Source organism: Penicillium digitatum, chromosome 1 (assembly GCF_016767815.1).
Source record: "Penicillium digitatum chromosome 1, complete sequence".
Classification (NCBI taxonomy): Eukaryota; Fungi; Ascomycota; class Eurotiomycetes; order Eurotiales; family Aspergillaceae; genus Penicillium; species Penicillium digitatum.
Genome location: NC_089384.1, coordinates 5,800,608 through 5,818,981, shown reverse-complemented (window position 1 = coordinate 5,818,981; position 18,374 = coordinate 5,800,608). Strand labels below are relative to the sequence as shown.

The 18,374-nt window shown below is 48.8% G+C and overlaps 6 protein-coding genes across 6 annotated transcripts; 2 read left to right on the top strand and 4 right to left on the bottom strand.

The window, feature by feature from the left end:
- Positions 1-555: 555 nt before the first annotated feature.
- Pdw03_4334 (Fungal specific transcription factor, putative) lies at positions 556-3,502 on the bottom strand (the record flags this gene model as incomplete). Its single annotated transcript, XM_014675776.1, has 7 exons — positions 556-1,267; positions 1,318-1,881; positions 1,941-2,116; positions 2,169-2,665; positions 2,717-3,078; positions 3,145-3,272; positions 3,326-3,502. The coding sequence occupies 7 exons, from the start codon at positions 3,500-3,502 to the stop codon at positions 556-558; spliced, it is 2,616 nt and encodes an 871-aa protein (XP_014531262.1).
- A 1,033-nt stretch (positions 3,503-4,535) lies between these two features.
- Pdw03_4333 (Mitochondrial import inner membrane translocase subunit tim14) lies at positions 4,536-5,021 on the bottom strand (the record flags this gene model as incomplete). Its single annotated transcript, XM_014675777.1, has 4 exons — positions 4,536-4,674; positions 4,727-4,780; positions 4,841-4,914; positions 4,971-5,021. The coding sequence occupies 4 exons, from the start codon at positions 5,019-5,021 to the stop codon at positions 4,536-4,538; spliced, it is 318 nt and encodes a 105-aa protein (XP_014531263.1).
- A 205-nt stretch (positions 5,022-5,226) lies between these two features.
- Positions 5,227-5,867, top strand: Pdw03_4332 (Ribosomal protein L24e-like protein; the record flags this gene model as incomplete). Its single annotated transcript, XM_014675778.1, has 2 exons — positions 5,227-5,231; positions 5,300-5,867. The coding sequence occupies 2 exons, from the start codon at positions 5,227-5,229 to the stop codon at positions 5,865-5,867; spliced, it is 573 nt and encodes a 190-aa protein (XP_014531264.1).
- A 1,838-nt stretch (positions 5,868-7,705) lies between these two features.
- On the bottom strand, positions 7,706-12,207 carry Pdw03_4331 (Two-component osmosensing histidine kinase (Bos1), putative; the record flags this gene model as incomplete). The annotated part of the gene is made up of 5 exons (XM_066100715.1): positions 7,706-7,732; positions 7,792-11,442; positions 11,584-11,811; positions 11,930-11,944; positions 12,142-12,207. The coding sequence occupies 5 exons, from the start codon at positions 12,205-12,207 to the stop codon at positions 7,706-7,708; spliced, it is 3,987 nt and encodes a 1,328-aa protein (XP_065956115.1).
- A 1,336-nt stretch (positions 12,208-13,543) lies between these two features.
- Positions 13,544-15,130, top strand: Pdw03_4330 (Phenylalanyl-tRNA synthetase beta chain cytoplasmic; the record flags this gene model as incomplete). The annotated part of the gene is made up of 2 exons (XM_014675780.1): positions 13,544-14,988; positions 15,037-15,130. The coding sequence occupies 2 exons, from the start codon at positions 13,544-13,546 to the stop codon at positions 15,128-15,130; spliced, it is 1,539 nt and encodes a 512-aa protein (XP_014531266.1).
- An 889-nt stretch (positions 15,131-16,019) lies between these two features.
- Pdw03_4329 (Inosine-5'-monophosphate dehydrogenase) lies at positions 16,020-17,983 on the bottom strand (the record flags this gene model as incomplete). Its single annotated transcript, XM_066100714.1, has 6 exons — positions 16,020-16,254; positions 16,545-16,638; positions 16,749-16,800; positions 16,849-17,438; positions 17,493-17,845; positions 17,931-17,983. The coding sequence occupies 6 exons, from the start codon at positions 17,981-17,983 to the stop codon at positions 16,020-16,022; spliced, it is 1,377 nt and encodes a 458-aa protein (XP_065956114.1).
- Positions 17,984-18,374: the final 391 nt, after the last annotated feature.

Here is an 18,374-nt window from a genome sequence, read left to right as displayed (position 1 = left end):
AGGGCGGGGGTAAAAGGTAGTCAATCGAGTTTAGAATTAATGGATGATCTCACAATCCATTAAGATTAGGCGTGAGGGGGGAATTGAGCTGGGAGTTGAGAAGCTCAGAGGCATCCAGGTCCGAGGTGACGCCGTGTGGTTCCAGTCGGTTCTAAATTTTTGCCGATCCGGCTGAGTCATCATGAGAGCCTGCCCAGATGCCCAGAAGGCCCCGGGGCTCGGATGAAATTAGCTTAAAGCCGTTTCAAGGCTTTGACAAATTCCGTTGAATTTTAAATTGTCGGAAATTAATTTGAATTCGATTGGAGACCTGCCTGTACATAATTCTATAAATAGGGTGCACCTTAGCGCCATTCGCTGCGTAACGGAAACCCATGACTATCCTGGTCACTCTATAGAGACTCAGGGATGGCTTCGAAATCAGAAGAGCGCTTCATTATACAAGATGTGTGGAGATAGTTTGATATGGAGAGATAACGCCGGAAACAATAATTCTGCCGCCATGAGCTGATAAACGACAGATGAGAGTGATTTTGGTCCATCATGCAGTCATGATCACTGCCCAGGCAGCGGCCCACTGGGACCAGCTCCTTCAAAAGGAGGAAAGTTGGTAGACATATCCGCCCAGTCCCACTCGATTGTCATTGGCATCTGCCAGAGATCTTGTGGGACAAATGGCTGCTGAAATGTTGCCATACCGGGACTGGCGCTGAATGCGTGTTGCTCCGGGAATCCAACATTAGCCATGTGATCAGGACTCAGCATGTCTGAGTATTCCTGACCAATTCCAGACATGGCATGGATATTGCTTTGGAGGTCAGTGGGAAGACTACTTGTTGGGGGCATTGTAGCCCCTGGGAATGGTCCTCCTGTGCTGGGCGAGTGGGCGGCAGCCGTAGGGTTGGTGAACATGGATGGAGAGAAGGATGCGGAGGTGGGCGCTTTATGTGTACGTTTGGCGGAGGGTGAAGTTACCGACTGTTCTTCGGCTGCACCTGCAGAGTCTTCTGCATTCTTGCGTTTCTTTCGCAAATGAGACTCTTTTTCAGATTTGTCCAAGACCACCTCGGCAATTCTCTCAAATTCACCGCAAAGAGCTAGCATGCGCTTGATGCTGCCATTGGATTCGTCGGAGACCAGAGTAGACAGGAAGCTGACTACTACGCTCATTAATTTAACATCGGATCGAGCACGAGCGTCATTGGGGTTCTGGAGGATATTGGCGAAAAGAGTCACAAGGGCAGACACCGGGTAGTAGAGAATCAGCCTGATGTCAGGTTAGCGGCTGTGTGCTTTCACAATTCTAAAAAAACCTACCAAACACAAGCGAAGTCTCCTTGTGGGATATACTTGATCAAATTGATCGATGCTCTGGCAGCAGTGACACACAAAACTGCAGACAAGAATACCCTTGGGTTTAAGGGCCGTGCATTCAACCCCTGGATGGCATAGTTGGACAGACGGCTTGTCCAATACCCGTGATGAACTGACATGCGGTGAATGGTAGTCAAGCAATTGTAATAGGCAAAATGTAAGACAACCATGTGGATGATAAGAGGGGTGTGGGTAGCTTGAATTTCGTACTCGGGGCGGAAGTCGATGGGAATGTTGTCTTTCCAGTCTTCCAGCTCCTTGTCAAGCTCACCGATTGTATTGAGCAATTCACCGTCTGATTGTTTCGATGCTTTGGCAGAATAGAGTCGCTTGTATACCTTGCTCTGAATAGTAGCGAATTCACACAATGACCGGAAGAGGTTGAACTTGCTTCTACCATCAGATAATGGCACATTTCCAACATTGTCTGGCGGATCCTCGCTTGGCAGCTCCACATTCATATCATCGTCATCTTGTACTGGTGGTCGACCGGAGCGTAGACATATGCTAAGGAATTGGGTCAGTATTTGAAGTAAAGGTATTCGGGCATCTGAAAGCGAGCATACTCCTTGTCAAGAAGATAGGCAATCCAGAAGACTCTTTTCCGCTGCTCGACTTCAACTACGTTGAGGCCAAAGCCAGAACCGCGTTTATGTAGACCAATGCTGTGGGAAAGTCGAATCGCCGCAGCAACAAGGAAGAAGGCAGGTTGTGGGTTAGGGGTTCCTTGAAGAAAGAGCGACTAGAAGAGTACGTTAGAAAAAGCCAACAAAACCCGAGAAGGATAAAATCACCATGCCCAATAGCGCTTGCACGCTCAATAGATCAGTGTTACGCATGGTAAGCTCGGTCAGAACTCCCATGGCGTTCTTCAAATAAAGCCAAGCTCTTTTGTCTTCTTCATGTGGCACTAGGTTACTCATAACCCGAAGCTTGTGAGAAATCGCTAGTGCAACATTTATGCTCGCCCACCAACCCGAGCCCTCGTAGGGATCGCGCGAGTATTGCCGCTCCACCAAGTGCATGAATGTCGCTTCGTGGAACAGTGGAAACATGCAATTGAAGTTCTCAAAGAAGTCCCTGAATAGAGAAAGAGCTTCCTCCTTCGGCGGCAGAGGCTTAAACACACGCCTTGCGAAAATATCGCTGAAGATCTCAGGTTTCCAGTACATCCATTTATTGTCATCGACATATGCTGACGAGATCATGTCTTGGAAGGATGTATCTCCAGTTTTCTCATTCACCCATTGTATACCCTTAGGGGAGAAGATAGAAAATCCAGATGAGGATCCTGAGAGTGTGTTAACAAACTAGCCCAAAACAGGTGTACAAAAAAGCCTACCAATGTACCGCGTCTCCCCGCAGTTGTTCGTTACCAAAGAACACATCATATCCGACAGTGCCTCGACTTCGGTCTCCGACTTTTGTGACTCAGGTGATGTAGCGGCTGTCTGAGGGCTAGAGTTGGAATCCATACGAGGTGTGGTGTGGTGGGAGCTTGGGGCCTGTTGGGCTGCGGTTGCTTGAGCCAGGAACAAGTTGGAGTTTTTCGCTGCGTTCAACGCATTCGTTCGATCCGCTAGTCGCTTCTCTAGTGTTCCGAGATCCGTCTTGCCACCATCGTCTTCTGACAACAGACCCGACAAACGCAGCAACGACTCCATCCGGCCCAGTCGGTTTTCCAGACCTTCGATGTATTTCGCTCTATGCAAGAGATACCCGAGTCAGATGTAGAACCCTATATGCAATGAAGTTTACAAATATGCATACCCTTTGGGGGGATTCCGCTTCTTCTCCACTTGGGTGAAGATACATTCCGTTTTGTAGTTGATGCAGTGTGAGCATTTTGGCATTTTCCCGTCGCATTTAATCTTCTTCTTCCGACACATGTCGCACGCCTGTTCGTTCATCAGATGCATTCTCAATATCTGTAACGGGTAATGATCCTCACCCTTGCGATCCTCCGTCTCTTCGCATCGTTGGTTTCATCCCCCGCGCCCATTGACGAATCATCGTACATAGACCCGCCCTGCATCTGAGAATGATCATAGCTGAAGAGTTGCGGTGTCTGGTTCATGACAGTAGGTTGGTCGAAGCCTATGCCATCGCCGTCCCCCAAGCCATCCATTTTGCGTCTGAGGGGCAACGGAAACTCCGCAGAGTAGAAGTAATGGGGGGGGGGGTTATAAGTAATGAACGATACTGCGGGGTGCAGTATCTCGGCGCAGAGCTGTTTTTCACCCGTGAGAATGGAGAGAAGCTGCGCTATGGATATAGAACTGAATGCGCATGGAAGGATAGAATCCTTGCGATGAAATCACTAGACACAAGTACCAAACTTGAGAACTTAGGTAAGAAATGACTCAATCACACGTGAGAACAAGGATGTAAGCCAAATAGATATGGGTTCAACCTTCGAAGTAAGAGGATAAATGCTATACGGAGATACGGTATACGAGTGGCTGCCTTGAAGATTATTTCGTGGAATGACGGAGCCAAGAAACCCGACCGCCGAGCAGAACTCAAAAGACGGTCGATTTCGTCCGATCCGGTGATCAGGGGCGTTGGCTTCCATTCAATCTCTTCCCTTCCACACTTTGTTCCACTGCTTTGTGCCGATCAAATCACATTATTTCTTTTCTGTGTACGGAGTACGGAGTTTGAAGTAGCATAAGTTATTCTTGCGAAAAGGGTGTGTGGCGTTCTATATCGGGTGGGACGGATACCGTGCCCAGGCCTTTAAATACACCATTTGAGAGAGGTGGCCTAGGTGTTTCTTAACTGTCCAGGGGTTGATCTTGTTCCAGTGCGTCAAGCATGACTAAAAGTCGTAAAGATCGACAATTTGACATCGGTGTTAACTGACTTGATTCCAGGGGTTGCCGGTTCTAGAGTGCTGGGCATGTCAGATGGAGAGTAATTAAAATACATTCAACGAAGAGCGGCGATCTCATGGGGATATGTGAAAACAGTGCATATAATACAACAAGGTTCGTAAAGAGCAGTCCTGTTCCTCCGATCTTGTAAATGCCCAACCAACGCCACGCTATATGCCCAAAATATTACGACCAGTTTGTCAATGTTCATGCTTAAATTCGCTTTTCCATCGTTGCCCGAAGGTCATTGCCGAAGGAAGAAATCAAAGTGGCATCGGCAAAGTCTTAAACATGTTTGTCAAGGAATTCCTTCGCCTCGTTAATCTTAGTGGCCAAGTATGGACTGCCGCCGCGATCGGGGTGGTTGAGCAACATGAGCTGGCGGTGGTTCTTGCGGATCTTATCCTTGGTCAAAGTTCGTTCACTGAAAAATCGTGTTAGTCCTGGCATATCAAGTGTTAGTCGCTAGCACATACGCAAGTTGTAGAATTAGAGAGGCTTCCCGGCGGTTCATGCGCTGTTCGAATCCTCTGTAACACGGCGTGAGTCAATATCCTACATAACAGTAAGATGATAAGAGATCCACGAACCCCTTGTAGAATGCCTTTCCGGCAGCGTTCAAACCTCCCTTGGAGCGGCGGTAGGCGACCAGACCGGCGCGGCCCTGTAGACAATGAGTTAGCCCGGGAGTCCGTGCTGCTGAACGACTTTTTCACTCACCAAAAATGCAGTTGTGGCAATGCCAAATCCAATCGCAAGAGCAGAAGCCATTTTGTAGACTGAAACGGAGAGAGAGGTCGCGAAACGAGATCAAGTCAGTTGAACCGGGGAATGGGCAAAGAGGCGCCGGGATAGAAAAGTCAGCGAGGGTGCCCCCAAAAAGGTTTAGCGTAGTCTGCTCCACCATTCAGGCCCGAAGCTACAGAAAAAGTTTCTTGCGACTCAACGAAGACATAACCAACACCACACCACAACCATGCGGTAAGTTTTGACGTCAATTTTTGCTTGTACGTGCTCTACGGAATGCTAATCAATTTAATAATATGCAGTGTTGAAACCTGTCACTTCTGTTCCCGCCCGGCCTTCCCGAGTAAGGGCATTACATTCGTCCGCAACGATGCTCGACAATTCCGCTTCTGTCGGTCCAAGTGCCACAAGAACTTCAAGATGAAGCGTCAGCCCCGCAAGCTTAAGTGGACCAAGACTCACCGTGCCGCCCGCGGAAAGGAGATGATTGTGGATTCGTCGCTTGTCTTGTCCCAGTTCGCCAAGAAGAGAAACGTCCCCGTCAAGTACGACCGCAACCTTATGGCTGCTACAATTACCGCCATGGAGAGAGTGGAGGAGATCAGAGCCCGCCGTGAGCGTGTGTTCACGAAACGCCGCCTCGCCGGCAAACTCGCCCGCGAGCGCCAGCGCGAGGCGGACCGCAAGGTCGTCAACGAGGGCGAGCACCTCATTCGGAAGGAACTCCGGGAGCGCGAGGAGGGTATGCCCATGGTGGCCGAGCAGAGCAAGGTTTCCAACAGAGTTCACGGCGAGGAGAGAATCCGCCAGAAGCAAAAGAGCAAGCTTTTGGTGGATGGTGGAGTCGAGGAGCAGATGGATATCGACTAAATTTTATCCTGGGCATCTATTTTTTCTTTTGTTTTATGCTTTCTCATATACGACACGGTTCCTGCAACATGCAGATTTTCGGAGTTGGGCATGCTTTGGTGTTTTAAAAGCAATCAATGTTTTTCATCATATCTCATATCCAGTGGGCTGTTAGCCTCTTGCTTTGGAGGCAAAAAAAATGTGTTTACAATGACCCAAGATGTTACATAGGTTGCTAGTTTGCTAGTCAGTGCAGTGACCAGAGTGGTCAAACGACCATAATGAGATCTTTCGAGAACGACCCCAACAAATATCTTCTCAAGGCAAGCCGTCTACACTCCGTACCAAGAACGTTCTCTTAGTCAACCCTGCCAACTTCAATGATATATACTGCAAAACAGCTTTGAGGCCTCAATCCTCCATTGAAGTCAATAAAAATTTAGCCCAGGGTCCATACTTAGCTGTTGGAGGAGCGCCGTCCTGGAAGCGAATGGCTACCCTGTCATGGATTCCTAGACGCAGCATACCCAAGAACTACATAGCGTCAATTTCATATAGATCTGTAGTTTAATTAAAGCGGGGCGATGGCTCGCATCCTACCTTTGTCGTTGCCACCATCGCTTGAGCAGTAAGTACATCCGCTTCCAAGTTTTCTCCTTGATCTGAGCTGCCGATCTCAACTTCAGTAGACAGCTAATACCAAGACCAGACAGGCGCAGTCTTGATCCCCACAAGGCACATGCCTGTTCACCCAGGACGTGCGGGTAGAGCCTTACTAGAATAACCATTTGTAACGAACCGTGCCACCAGACTGATCGGGTTGCCCGGGAAATTGCATTGGCTTCTGACAGTGAAGTGGTGGGAAAAAAGATCTATGAGTGTTTTGTAGACTTCCGATGAGATGAAGGTTTCTATTTGAGCAGGAAGATCTTGGGACTTGGAACAGTCAAGCAACCAGGGTGAACTCGTACATTCCTTTGTTGGTTTTGAACGCGGTTTTCCATTCGTGCAGCCACATCGCCGATTTTTTTTGAGACTCCGGTAAAACATGATGATATCCATGAGAAAAGAGGAACGTGGAATGTGTTTATTTTTTTTTCTGGCAGGGATAAAAGAAGATGAACACAGGAGGGGGGAGGAGAATAGACAGAAGGAAGATGAGATGGAGGGACCATGTAAAATCAGTCCAAGAGCTTTCCTAAAAAAACCAGCACTGATCCAATGAACAAAAAATAGGATACAGAAGAAACGCCGAGGTCATCAGGTGTACCACGAATAAGCAGAGTGCGCGAATAAGCAGAGTGCGCGAAGCAGCATTGGGGGTGGTTAAAGACAGGTAGTCCAGGTGAGATTGAGCGAACGATAGCAATAATTTGGATGATCTGCCAGCTAAGTGGGAGATGCACATAATTGATGGAAAAGAAAAGTCATCGAAGAAGTTAAGCGGTGTTCTTGTGCCGCGCTTGATATGATCAGTAGCAAACTAAATACAATACAAGAATGGACGGCAAGAAGATGCTTAGGATGTCGGACGAAAAGCGAGAGGCTAGATGGGAAAGAGTAAGGAGGTAGAGTAGAGCATGAGGTAAAAAGAACAAAAACTCCCCTGATAGGTCATCATTCCATATAGATCAAACCAGGTCCTATCGTAGAGTGCGCCAAACACCACCTCCAAGAGGAGGAGAGATGAAATTCAGAAGGGGAAAAAAAAAGGTGAATGCAACCGTGGAGATTGATGACGGAGAATCATTATAGAGAAAAGACGCAGGTGGGTATGAAGTAGACAAAAGTAGATGAGACTCATATAGACAGGGTATAGTCGCATCAAAATCATCTGCACGGAAAGAAATATGCTAAACTCATGTACTGTTGGATCGTAGCAACGCCTGGGAATAATTAGCCAAGCTGTTTTGAGGATTCGATTCTGAACATACAGCTAACGTACCCGCTCGTCGATCATTTCTTCTTTCTCTTCCGACGGACTGACCAGACTGCCCCTGGTGATGGGACCAGAGCTTGTAATAGACCGGGATTCAACAACCGGGCGAGGGGACGGCAAGGGCTGCTGCTTTGACCGTTGCTGTTGTGATGGCTGCGACTGTTGGTTCTCATTCATTGAGTAGTTGGGGTGCATTTCCCCGCTGCTCGAAATCCTTGACTCCTTGCTCTTCTCCAATAGCGACCCACCAAGGGTAGCACATTTGAGGATAGTTTGCATCATCTGGTTTTGTTTAAGCGGTTTGGACAAGTATTCGTCCATCTGCGCCTGAATACACTTCTCCCGATCACCTAACATAGCGTGAGCAGTGAGGGCAATGATTGGGGTTCGCTGAAGCCCGCTCTCGCGTTCATATTCACGGATCTTGCCGGTGGCCTCAAAGCCACCCATGACTGGCATCTGAACATCCATCAAAATAACATCGTAACGACGCTTCTTGACAGCCTCGACAGCTTCCAAGCCATTACCAACAACGAACACGTTGTGGTTATGCTTCTGAAGGATCTTCATCGCAAGTTGCTGGTTCACGTCGTTATCCTCTGCAAGAAGAATATCGAATGAACGTGAATTATCGGTGGTGATCGGCGTCGACCGGCCTTCCAAGGCCGGCAACATGCCATTGCCAAGATCGATGGGCTGACACGGGGTAGTCATGTATGAGCTGATACCAAGGTCCAAAGCCGACTTCAAGCTCACGCACACCAAAGGACAGACCAAAACAATCGGGATGTACTTGAACTCGTCAAACGTCCGCAAGACCCGGGCCGTGTCTACCGAGTCGACAATAATGACATCGTAGGCATGGCCTGATTCCTTGCCAGAAGGATCTTGGATCTCGGGTGGGGGAACGTGTTCTTCATTTCGTACAACCAACGGCTCCAGGTCGATCTTCTTCAACATCTTCATGACGTTGGTAGCTTGAGCACCGTTCTGTCCCTTGTCGATGAACAACACACGGTGGTTTTTGTATGGCAAGAGCTGATTGGCAATGACGCTCAAAGACTGGTCCGCGAGTTTCACCACACAGGTGAAGTGGAAAGTACTTCCATGTCCATATTCGGAAGTGACCCACACGTCGCCACCCATCAAATTTACCAGGCGCTTAGAAATCGACAATCCCAAGCCAGTGCCACCAAATCGGCGGGTGGTTGAGCCATCAGCTTGTTGAAAGGTGTCGAAAATGAGATCAAGCTTATCCTCTTCGATTCCAATGCCCGTATCAGACACTGAGAATTCATAGGCGTATTCGTTGGTTGTGCATTGCTCTCTGTCCGACTTTCGGATAGTGAGCTTAACCTCACCATGCTCAGTGAACTTGATAGCGTTACCAACAAGATTGAGGATGATCTGACGGAGACGGAATGGATCACCAATGACAAAATCAGGAACGGTGTTATCAACTTGGTAGGTTAGGCTCAAGAACTTCTCATTGGCCTTGACAGCCAACGTCTTGAGAGCATTGAAGACAGTACCTCTGACGGTGAACGGAATGCTCTCAATAACCATCCGGTTGGCTTCGATCTTAGAAATATCCAGGATGTCATCAATGATAGTCAACAAGCTGTTCGCCAAGTTGTGCACAACGTTTAACATTTCCCGGGTATAAGGCTTGAGATCATCCGTATCCAATGTCAACTGGGTCATTCCAATGATGCCATTCATCGGCGTCCTGATCTCGTGCGACATATTGGCCAAGAACTCTGATTTGGTGCGATTGGCAAGTTCAGCAGCCTCCCTAGCGGCAGTGTTTCGTTGGATACTATCCCGTAGATTGGAAACCATCTTATTGATCTTCCGCTTCAGCTCGTCCATTTCACCAGACGCATTGACCGTGATCAACTTGGTAAAGTCACCATCGGTGGCGGCATCGGTAATTTCACCAAAAGCGCGGACTTGGGATGTCAGATTCTCAGCCATGGTGTTCACGTCTTCGGTAATTTCCTTCCAAGTACCCGCAATACCCTCCACGTTGGCTTGTCCACCCATCTTCCCGTCAACACCAACATCTCGGGCGACCTTCTTAAGCTCAGTGGCGAATTTAGCCAGTCGACCCACCATGTGGTTGATAGTAACTTTGAGCGTGAGAATTTCTCCCTGAGCATGCACTTCAATCTTTTTGCTCAAGTCTCCCTTGGCAATAGCTTGTGTAACATCGGAAATACTTCGCACCTGAGACGTCAAATTCTGCGCCATAGTGTTGACATTATCCGTAAGGTCCTTCCATTTTCCTTCCACGTTGTCCACCTTAGCCTGGCCGCCGAGGGTACCGTCTGTACCGACCTCACGAGCCACTTTACTGACTTCAAAAGCAAACGTGTTTAGACGATCCACCATGCCATTAATCGTACTCTTCAGATCGAGTATTTCTCCTTGTACGTTGGCAGTAACCTTTTTGGTCAAGTCACCCTTGGCGACTGCAGTAGTAACGTCTGCAATCTCACGCACCTGCGTGGTCAGGTTATTAGCCATGCGGTTGACATTTTCGGTCAAATCCTTCCACGTTCCTTCGACATCATTCACAGTGGCTTGGCCTCCAAGAACACCATCGGTACCGACTTCCTTCGCAATCTTGGTGACTTCTTGGGCGAATTGTCGTAGTTGATCCACCATAGAATTGATAATATTCTTCAGCTCTGCAATTTCTCCCTTACAGTTGGCCTGGACTTTTTGCGTGAGATCACCCTTGGCAACAGCCTTTGTGACAGTAGCAATATCTCGCACTTGCGTGGTGAGGTTGTTGGCCATAGCATTGACATTGACCGTGAGCTCGTTCCACATGCCCTGGACACCCTCGATCTGAGCTTGTCCTCCCAGCACGCCTTCCGTACCGACATCACGTGCGACTCGAGTAACTTCCGTTGCAAACGTTCGGAGTTGGTCTACCATGGTGTTTATGGTTTGTTGCAACTCCAGAATTTCACCTTGGGCCCGGCTCTCAATCTTCTGACTAAGATCACCGTGAGCGACAGCGGTAGTCACGGCGGCAATTTCTCGCACTTGGTCTGTCAAATTCTTGGCCATAATGTTGACGTTCTCCGTAAGCTCTTTCCAGATACCATGGACACCAGTGATCTGGGCTTGTCCACCGAGTATTCCTTCAGTACCGACTTCGCGTGCGACACGAGACACTTCGCTACCAAAGACTTGCAGTTGATCCATCATAGTATTTATTGTTCGTTTGAAGGTAGCGATCTCGGGGTCCATTTCCAGCGGATGAATTTGAACCTTCATGGACAAATCACCGTTGGCGACTTGAGTAATGATACCACCAATTTCACGCAAAGCTTTCTGGAAGGCCTCGTTGGCCTGCTGATGCTTGCGCAATTCACGTTCGAGAAGAACAACATCCTCATTTTCAACCTTGGTAAGAGCGCGGCGAGTGTGCTCTTCCTGTTTTTGCAATTCGTCGCGAACCTGAGCAATAATATCTTTTTGGCTGCTGATCTCCTCGGCCTGTTTTTGTACGTGGTTGCGGAGGAAGCTAATATCCTCCTCCCGCACCATACGGGTGCCGTTATCATCTTCATCATCGGATTCGTCGTCTATTTCTCCCAAGGGTGGTTCGTCGGCCGCGGGAACCGGGATCGCTTTTTGCTGCTGTGACAGAGAGTCAGAATCTTGACCGGACGACAAGCGAGAGAGCCCAAATGTCCCCAAGAAATTCCTCTCGTTGGTCTCTTCAGCAGACGGAGTGGTCTGATGGGGGTCCGCCTGCTGTTGGAAATTGTGGTGACTGACAGCTTGGAATTCCAGATGGTGCACGCGGCGCACCAGGGCCTCAAGCTCGGCTTCGAAGGCTGCCTTGGCGGGACTATTTTCTCCGGGAAGTTTGGCCGATTTGGTACCGTTGGATAACTGGAAATCAAATGGGGGCGAAGAGGAACCGGGGATAGATTCGTCTCTTGCCAAATTCTGCAGCACGGAAGTCGCGGCCACGAGTGTCTCGTCCGCACTAGCCATCGTGGCCTACATAGGTTAGTTCATAATACAACCAACATCAAGCCCATGTTGTAGTACCAGCATCATAGCTGAACACTATGGGATGGGGTAAGGTATCAAAGGTAAAGCTTAAAGGATCACTCACTGGAATGTTTGGATCCTGACAGGATGATAGAAATATAGTCTAATTAAGGCGACATGAGGGGGGGAAGTCCAAAGAGAAGACAGAAATGAATAGAACCCGAGTCAACCGGGAATAAATACGAAAGGGAATATGGAAAGTCGGGAAGGGGGAAAATAGGTGGATAAGCCTTGGAGCCCTGGAGCCCTGGAAAGCGCGCCCGGTTATGTAAGCACTAGGATGGCTCTGCGGGGGAACAATGGACCAAATATGAACTTCAAAACAGCAAAAGAAAAGATCATTAGAGGTTATGAAATTAAAACAAAAGTAGGAGGTTCGAGGATGAGAAGAGAAATGCAGAAATGCAGAAGCGCAGAAAAGCGGGAATTTGGATGGGGGGAGGGGGAAAGAAATTTTGAAAGGGGCGGTGATATGTCGCCTCTTTGGGGTTTTTGTTGGTTTTTTTTTATGAGAATTTTTTTTCCCCCTATGTCTCAAATGTTTAGAATCTAACAAATTGCATCCGAGCAGAAAAAGAAGAGAAATTCAACTTGGGACAAATTTCTGCACATTTACCTGAAGCACGGATGACTGGAGAGGGCGCACGGACTGGTTGATCTATTACAGTTTCACATGCATATAAGTTATATACCTGAGGTGCTATACAGCGTGCTATGTTGTACATCTCTAAAACCACATCTCCGTACCATAGACATCTCTGTTACCATCGAGTATCCAGGGTACCTATACCCAGATAACCCAAATCCCGATTCATACCTAGGCATGGAAGGGATCGACTCTGGGACTAGTGTCGATCGCAAGGCTCCGGTTCGTGCTTTGGGCCTCACAATACGGAGCACGGAGTAGTCTAATTCCATTCCCTTTGGGAAAATCATTTCTCTTACCTTCTTATCTTCAAAGGAAAAGATAGGCGAGACTGAGTTTGCAGAACAAGTGGCTAGGATCTAGTGGGATCCAGTCCAAGTTAGTCCGAGCCTATAAGAAGCAAATGAGAAATGTCTCTCCGTTCGGGTACTGCCACAGATCCATTTGATTTCCATCACAATCTGCGTCCTTTTGGTGGCTGAGCCGGGCCTAGCGTCTCCCGTTTTGGCCGAGGTTTTCCAAACATCTCCTCCGTACAACAATTGGTCACATGGGGGGAACTTGTGCGGTGATAATACGAAGATGTTCGCTTTTGATAGGAACCGGATCACTGCTGCAGATGTACGCCGTAGGGACCATGTCTTTCACAAAAAAAATGGGAAACAAAGATGAGAACGGTGGATCCATATTAAGTAGGAGTTCAATGTTTTAATAGATGAAATGGAAGTGAATGAGGGGGAAAAAGATGCCTATAATATAGAAAATTGTAGGAAGTACGTGCCCTCATCTGCTGGGTTGGTTGGGCAGATGTGATAGATGTGATGGAGATGTGTACCTTTGTAGGGCACAAGGTAATTGATTAATGAGTGATCAAATGGCGGAGTGGAAACGGCACAGGTGGTCACAGTGTCCTACCGTATTTATCTTTTAGAATCCCGCAGAGTCATAATTCTGTGAAATTATTGTCCGATCAAAAAGAACGACCTTCATATCACCCGTCAAAAATTGACTCTGCAGGAGAAGGCTGCAGCCATGGCGTCCGACTTGACAAACCAGATCTTGGACGCCCTGTCCGCGTCCGATGCGCCCATCTTTTCCGGCGATGCCTTCCCCTCCACCCCCTCATTGAACGTTAAGAGTGCGCTCGACCGCCTTGATTCTCGTCAGATGGTCGCATATGAGACTCTAGAGAAGGAAATTGTAACTCTCACTGCTGAGGGCCAGGAGATTGCCGCCAATGGCAGTCACGAAGCCAAGGTCTTCGCCGTGGTGCTTGCTGCTTTGGACGGATTGAAGATCTCCGACTTGCCAGGAATTGTGGGCAAGGAGAATGCCAAAGTTGGCCAAGGAAATGCCTTCAAGCGTGGCTGGATTAAGAAGGACAAGGATTTACTGCGGGCATCCGCAGACTCAATTGTCGATGAGACGCAGCAGCAACTACTTGCGGTTCAAAAAACAAAGACTCTGGAGGATAAGAAGGTCCTGGCTGACCTTAAGCGGAGAAAGTTGATTGGTTTGGCAAAGGAGATTGCGTTCAAGATCACCAAGGGTCCCAAGTACGCCCGAGAATTCGTCAAGGAGCAGACCGACCTCACCCCAGAGATGATCGCCAACGGCTCGTGGAAGACGGCGCACCTCAAGCCCTACAACTTCAATGCTAAGGGTGCCCCGACTCCATCTGGGACGTTACACCCGCTGAACAAGGTGCGCCAAGAGTTCCGCAACATCTTCTTCGACATGGGTTTCGAGGAGATGCCCACCAACCGCTTTGTCGAGACTGGTTTCTGGAACTTCGACGCTCTGTTCGTGCCCCAGCAACACCCTGCCCGGGATCTCCAGGATACCTTCTACATCTCCGACCCTGCTGTGGCAGATGGTCCTCGCGAGGATCCCCCCAACGACCCCCACCGCCCAGCCCAATTAAAGTCCGAGAAGCCCCTTGACTACAAGAAGTACTGGGACAACGTCCGTGAGGTCCACGAGCACGGAAAGTTCGGCTCCATTGGCTACCGCTACCCCTGGAGTGCGGATGAGTCGCTCCGTCTGGTGCTCCGCACCCACACCACCTCCATCTCGACCTACATGTTGCACAAGCTGGCCGCCAACCCCCGGCCGGCTCGCTTCTTCAGTATCGACCGTGTCTTCCGAAATGAGTCCGTCGACGCTACTCATCTGGCGGAGTTCCACCAGGTCGAGGGTGTCATTGCCGACTTCGGTCTGACTCTTGGTGGTCTGATTGGATTCATGGAGGTCTTCTTCGCCAAAATGGGCATCCACAAGCTGCGCTTCAAGCCTGCCTACAACCCCTATACTGAGCCCAGTATGGAGATTTTCGGCTACCACGATGGTCTTGGCAAGTGGGTTGAGATCGGTAACAGTGGAATGTTCCGTCCAGAGATGCTGGAGTCTATGGGTCTGCCCAAGGACCTGAGAGTCTACGGATGGGGATTAAGCCTGGAGAGACCCACTATGATCAAGTACGTTATGTCAGCTTCTACTCGTTTCCATTTGCTAACATCAATCAGGTACGCTGTCAGCAACATTCGTGAACTTCTCGGTCACAAGGTGGATTTGAACTTCATTGAGACCAACCCGGCTATCCGTCTCGAGAAGGATTAAACGGGGGAACAGTCATAGAAAAAAGGAACGTGGTATTAGTTCTGTCTTGCTTGTGGAGTCTTCCCACTTGTGATGAGTTTATGTAGAAGGAAACGTATTACATGTCAGCTGTAGTCGGGATGTGAATAAAAATACTTGATTAAGGAGGCTCAAGCGCGGTCAGTCACTGTACACAAAGGCAAAAGATAAAACAGGATAATCATATGGCATGTATCTACATTGGATGTTCTGCCCGTATCTGTGCCCCAGCGCATGGATCTCTGCAACAGTGGCTCTTCAGCAGGCAGAGCTCGGAAGCATAATCTTCGGCAATGAAAAATATTTTTACCTCTTCACTCATGGAAATGGAGACACCGAAGACCACGACCAGCGAACCAGTCTGGTTTCCGAGTCTACAAAGAATGAGGAGGCCTTGATATGCCTAGAAGGAAAAGATTAAAAAAGAGAATGGGAAGCAGACAGAGACTAAGAGAAATGTGAAGGGATATCGTTTCGATTTTTTGACATTGCTTTTTTTTTGGCTTGTGCTTCATGAGGTTGGGCGGGAGTCTATCACAGAGAGAGAACAGGAGGGATTCGTAGAGAAAAAAAAACCTGACCCATCAAGACGTCGATATTCCATTCATTTCGAGAGATAGGTAGGAAAACAGGAGTTTCTCAGAGGAGAAAAAGAAAAAATGAACTAAAGGAACATATCTATATCCCTTGCGTCCTTTTTGGTCTTTTGAAACCAACTCCCCGAACACGGACCATCAAGCCACGGTTCCTCTGCAGCGAGATTAGCAATTTTGAACCCGAAGCATGCAGAAAGTATTAGATGGCCATAACGTACCATCAAATCAGCCCGTCAACACCACCCGGTAGAAAACCCCACATTGCTGCGGATAATTTAGCGCTGGCTGGAGGCGGTCCACACGTTCTTGAGGTAGCCGTCACGCTGGGCCAGACGGTTGAAGGAGTCATCGCTCTCGCCGCGGGCACGGATGAAGCCGCAAAGAGCGTAGGTCTGGTTCTCGCCGGTGTAGCGGCCGTTCTCGTCAACCTTGCCAACGGAGAGCTGGACAGAGGCGTGGTCGTTGGCCTTGATAATGCGGTTGGTGGCGCTGCACTTGCGGGGCACGTAGCTGTTGAGAGGGAAAGCAAGTTAGTTGTCTGGGTTCTTCTTTGGTTTTTTTGCGAGTGAACATATTCCCCTCCAATAGCCTGATTCGCCCTGGTCTTTCTGGTGACTCGCAAACGATCGCAACCAAACGGCGCTAGAGATTGTTTTCAATCCTCGCACTCTCCGACCATACCGCGTCCATCTCTTTGACTTGGGATCGAGGCGGGATTGCTGATTGTCTGCGGACACGCAGACAAAGGACACAGGGTATATTGGGGCTGGGAGAACGGGTTTTAATTCCATGGCACGTACAGATCGACGATCTCTCCCTTTTCGTTCTCCATTTTGGCGGGTTTGGGGTTGAGGTTTTGACGGGCGACGGTGAGGTTGGAGGTGGAGGGTTTTTCTGCCGCACATTAAATTGAAGACCTCAAAAGATTTGTGTGCGTCATGTGACCACTTGTCGAGGGCTGGCGTGGCTGAAGTGGGGTGGCGTGGCTTTAATGGAAGCATTACCTAAGGCCGTGGCAATTTCAACGCTGATGTCCATGCCGCGCCATGGGTAGAGCTGATTGTACTGGGGGTAAGTGTATGAATTTTACAGATTACTATTTACCCTCTCTTCCTGTAACACATCCGTCTTCCATCCCACAGCCACCTCTCGTGCGCTTCCCTTATTAAACCGCACAAGAACCACTTTCTCGGACTCGCCTCGCTTCGGAGACCCTTTCAGCTCAGGCCCGGGATCGTTCAGACCTAGCACAGATCGTCCATCGCGGGTCATGAGAAGCATTTTTGGAGATATGCATTTATCTTTCCATGGGGGATAGCCCGAATGAACGAACTTGATAAGCGCTTGACGACGCTTCTCCATCTCTTCAACAGAAGCATCTGCACGAGGCTCCTTGTCCAGAAACCCCGACACCAAATGCAAAAGAAGGAATTGCGGCGGGAATAGAACGATTTCAGCCTTTTGAGCACGACTAACCCACGTTGAGGCTGGAAGAAACTGTGCTTCCATAACCTCGATTCCACCATCGCTTGTTGGGATCTGATGCTCCTCGTATTCACCCTCTACTGGGAGTTGGTCGAGGATGTTTTTATCCACTTTTGAGGGCAAAGGCAGGAAATACAGATACATCTGAGTAGTGTATCGCTTAGGGACATTGGTTGGAGTAATCCAGCGAGTAAAGGGGATCAATTGGCCTGTAGAGTCAGCGTGCTGCTTCCAGGTCTCGACTACACAAACAAGGCACCTACCTATATCGGACTCGGCACCAGGGCTTTGCTGCTTCAGCCATTCTTCAAAAGTCGTCTTGTTCTGATGAATGAGTCGTCTGCCTGCCTCTCGGGTGGGCTCGTCAACGGCGAGCATCTTCCCAGAATTCCGGTCTTTAGCTAAAAGAATCCCACTTTCTTCAAAGAGTTCCCTGATCGCTGCACGTCGGTAGCTAGGTGAATCATCATGCCGTGCTAGATCTTCGGGTGGTGGAAGTTCTCCATCTTGGCTGGATAGGTTGCCACCTGGAAAGACGTGCGCAGACGCAAAAGATGTAGAGGTCTTAACACGATGAAGAATAAGAATCTCGTTCTTTGAAGATATAAGAAGCACGCTATTGAAGAGTTAACTTTCTTCTTTTTTTTAGGACGTCTCCTTGAGGACATCACCAGCCATGCGGCCCCTTGCTGCCGGCTTACCTGGAACTAGGCCGGGGCACTGCAGGCTCACTATCATGCTTTGAGCTAGACATCCTCTTGGGATTTGAAGAAATTGTAGTTGTGTATTGATTCATGATAGAGCTACCGCTTGAGCGTCGGAAGGACTGAACCGAGGCAATATGAGATGTACAAGATGCCCGAAAAACTAGACCGACAGCAGAACGATGACCCAATCGCCGTGTCAAGTGGCGAGAAAGATTTTCTAGATAGACAAAGGGCATTGTAAGATATCGAAGCCGAGAAACGGCTTCTCAATGTAGTCCAAGGCAAAGACAAGAGCCTAGGCAGTTCCTCAGTGCCCCGCGTTCAGCCTAACCTCATTGAGCTTAGCCGATTGCAGCGCAGCATCCACGTGTTCAAGCAACCTTCTACGTATCCACTACATGACATTTACAATTGAAATGACTTGAGAGAAAAATACAG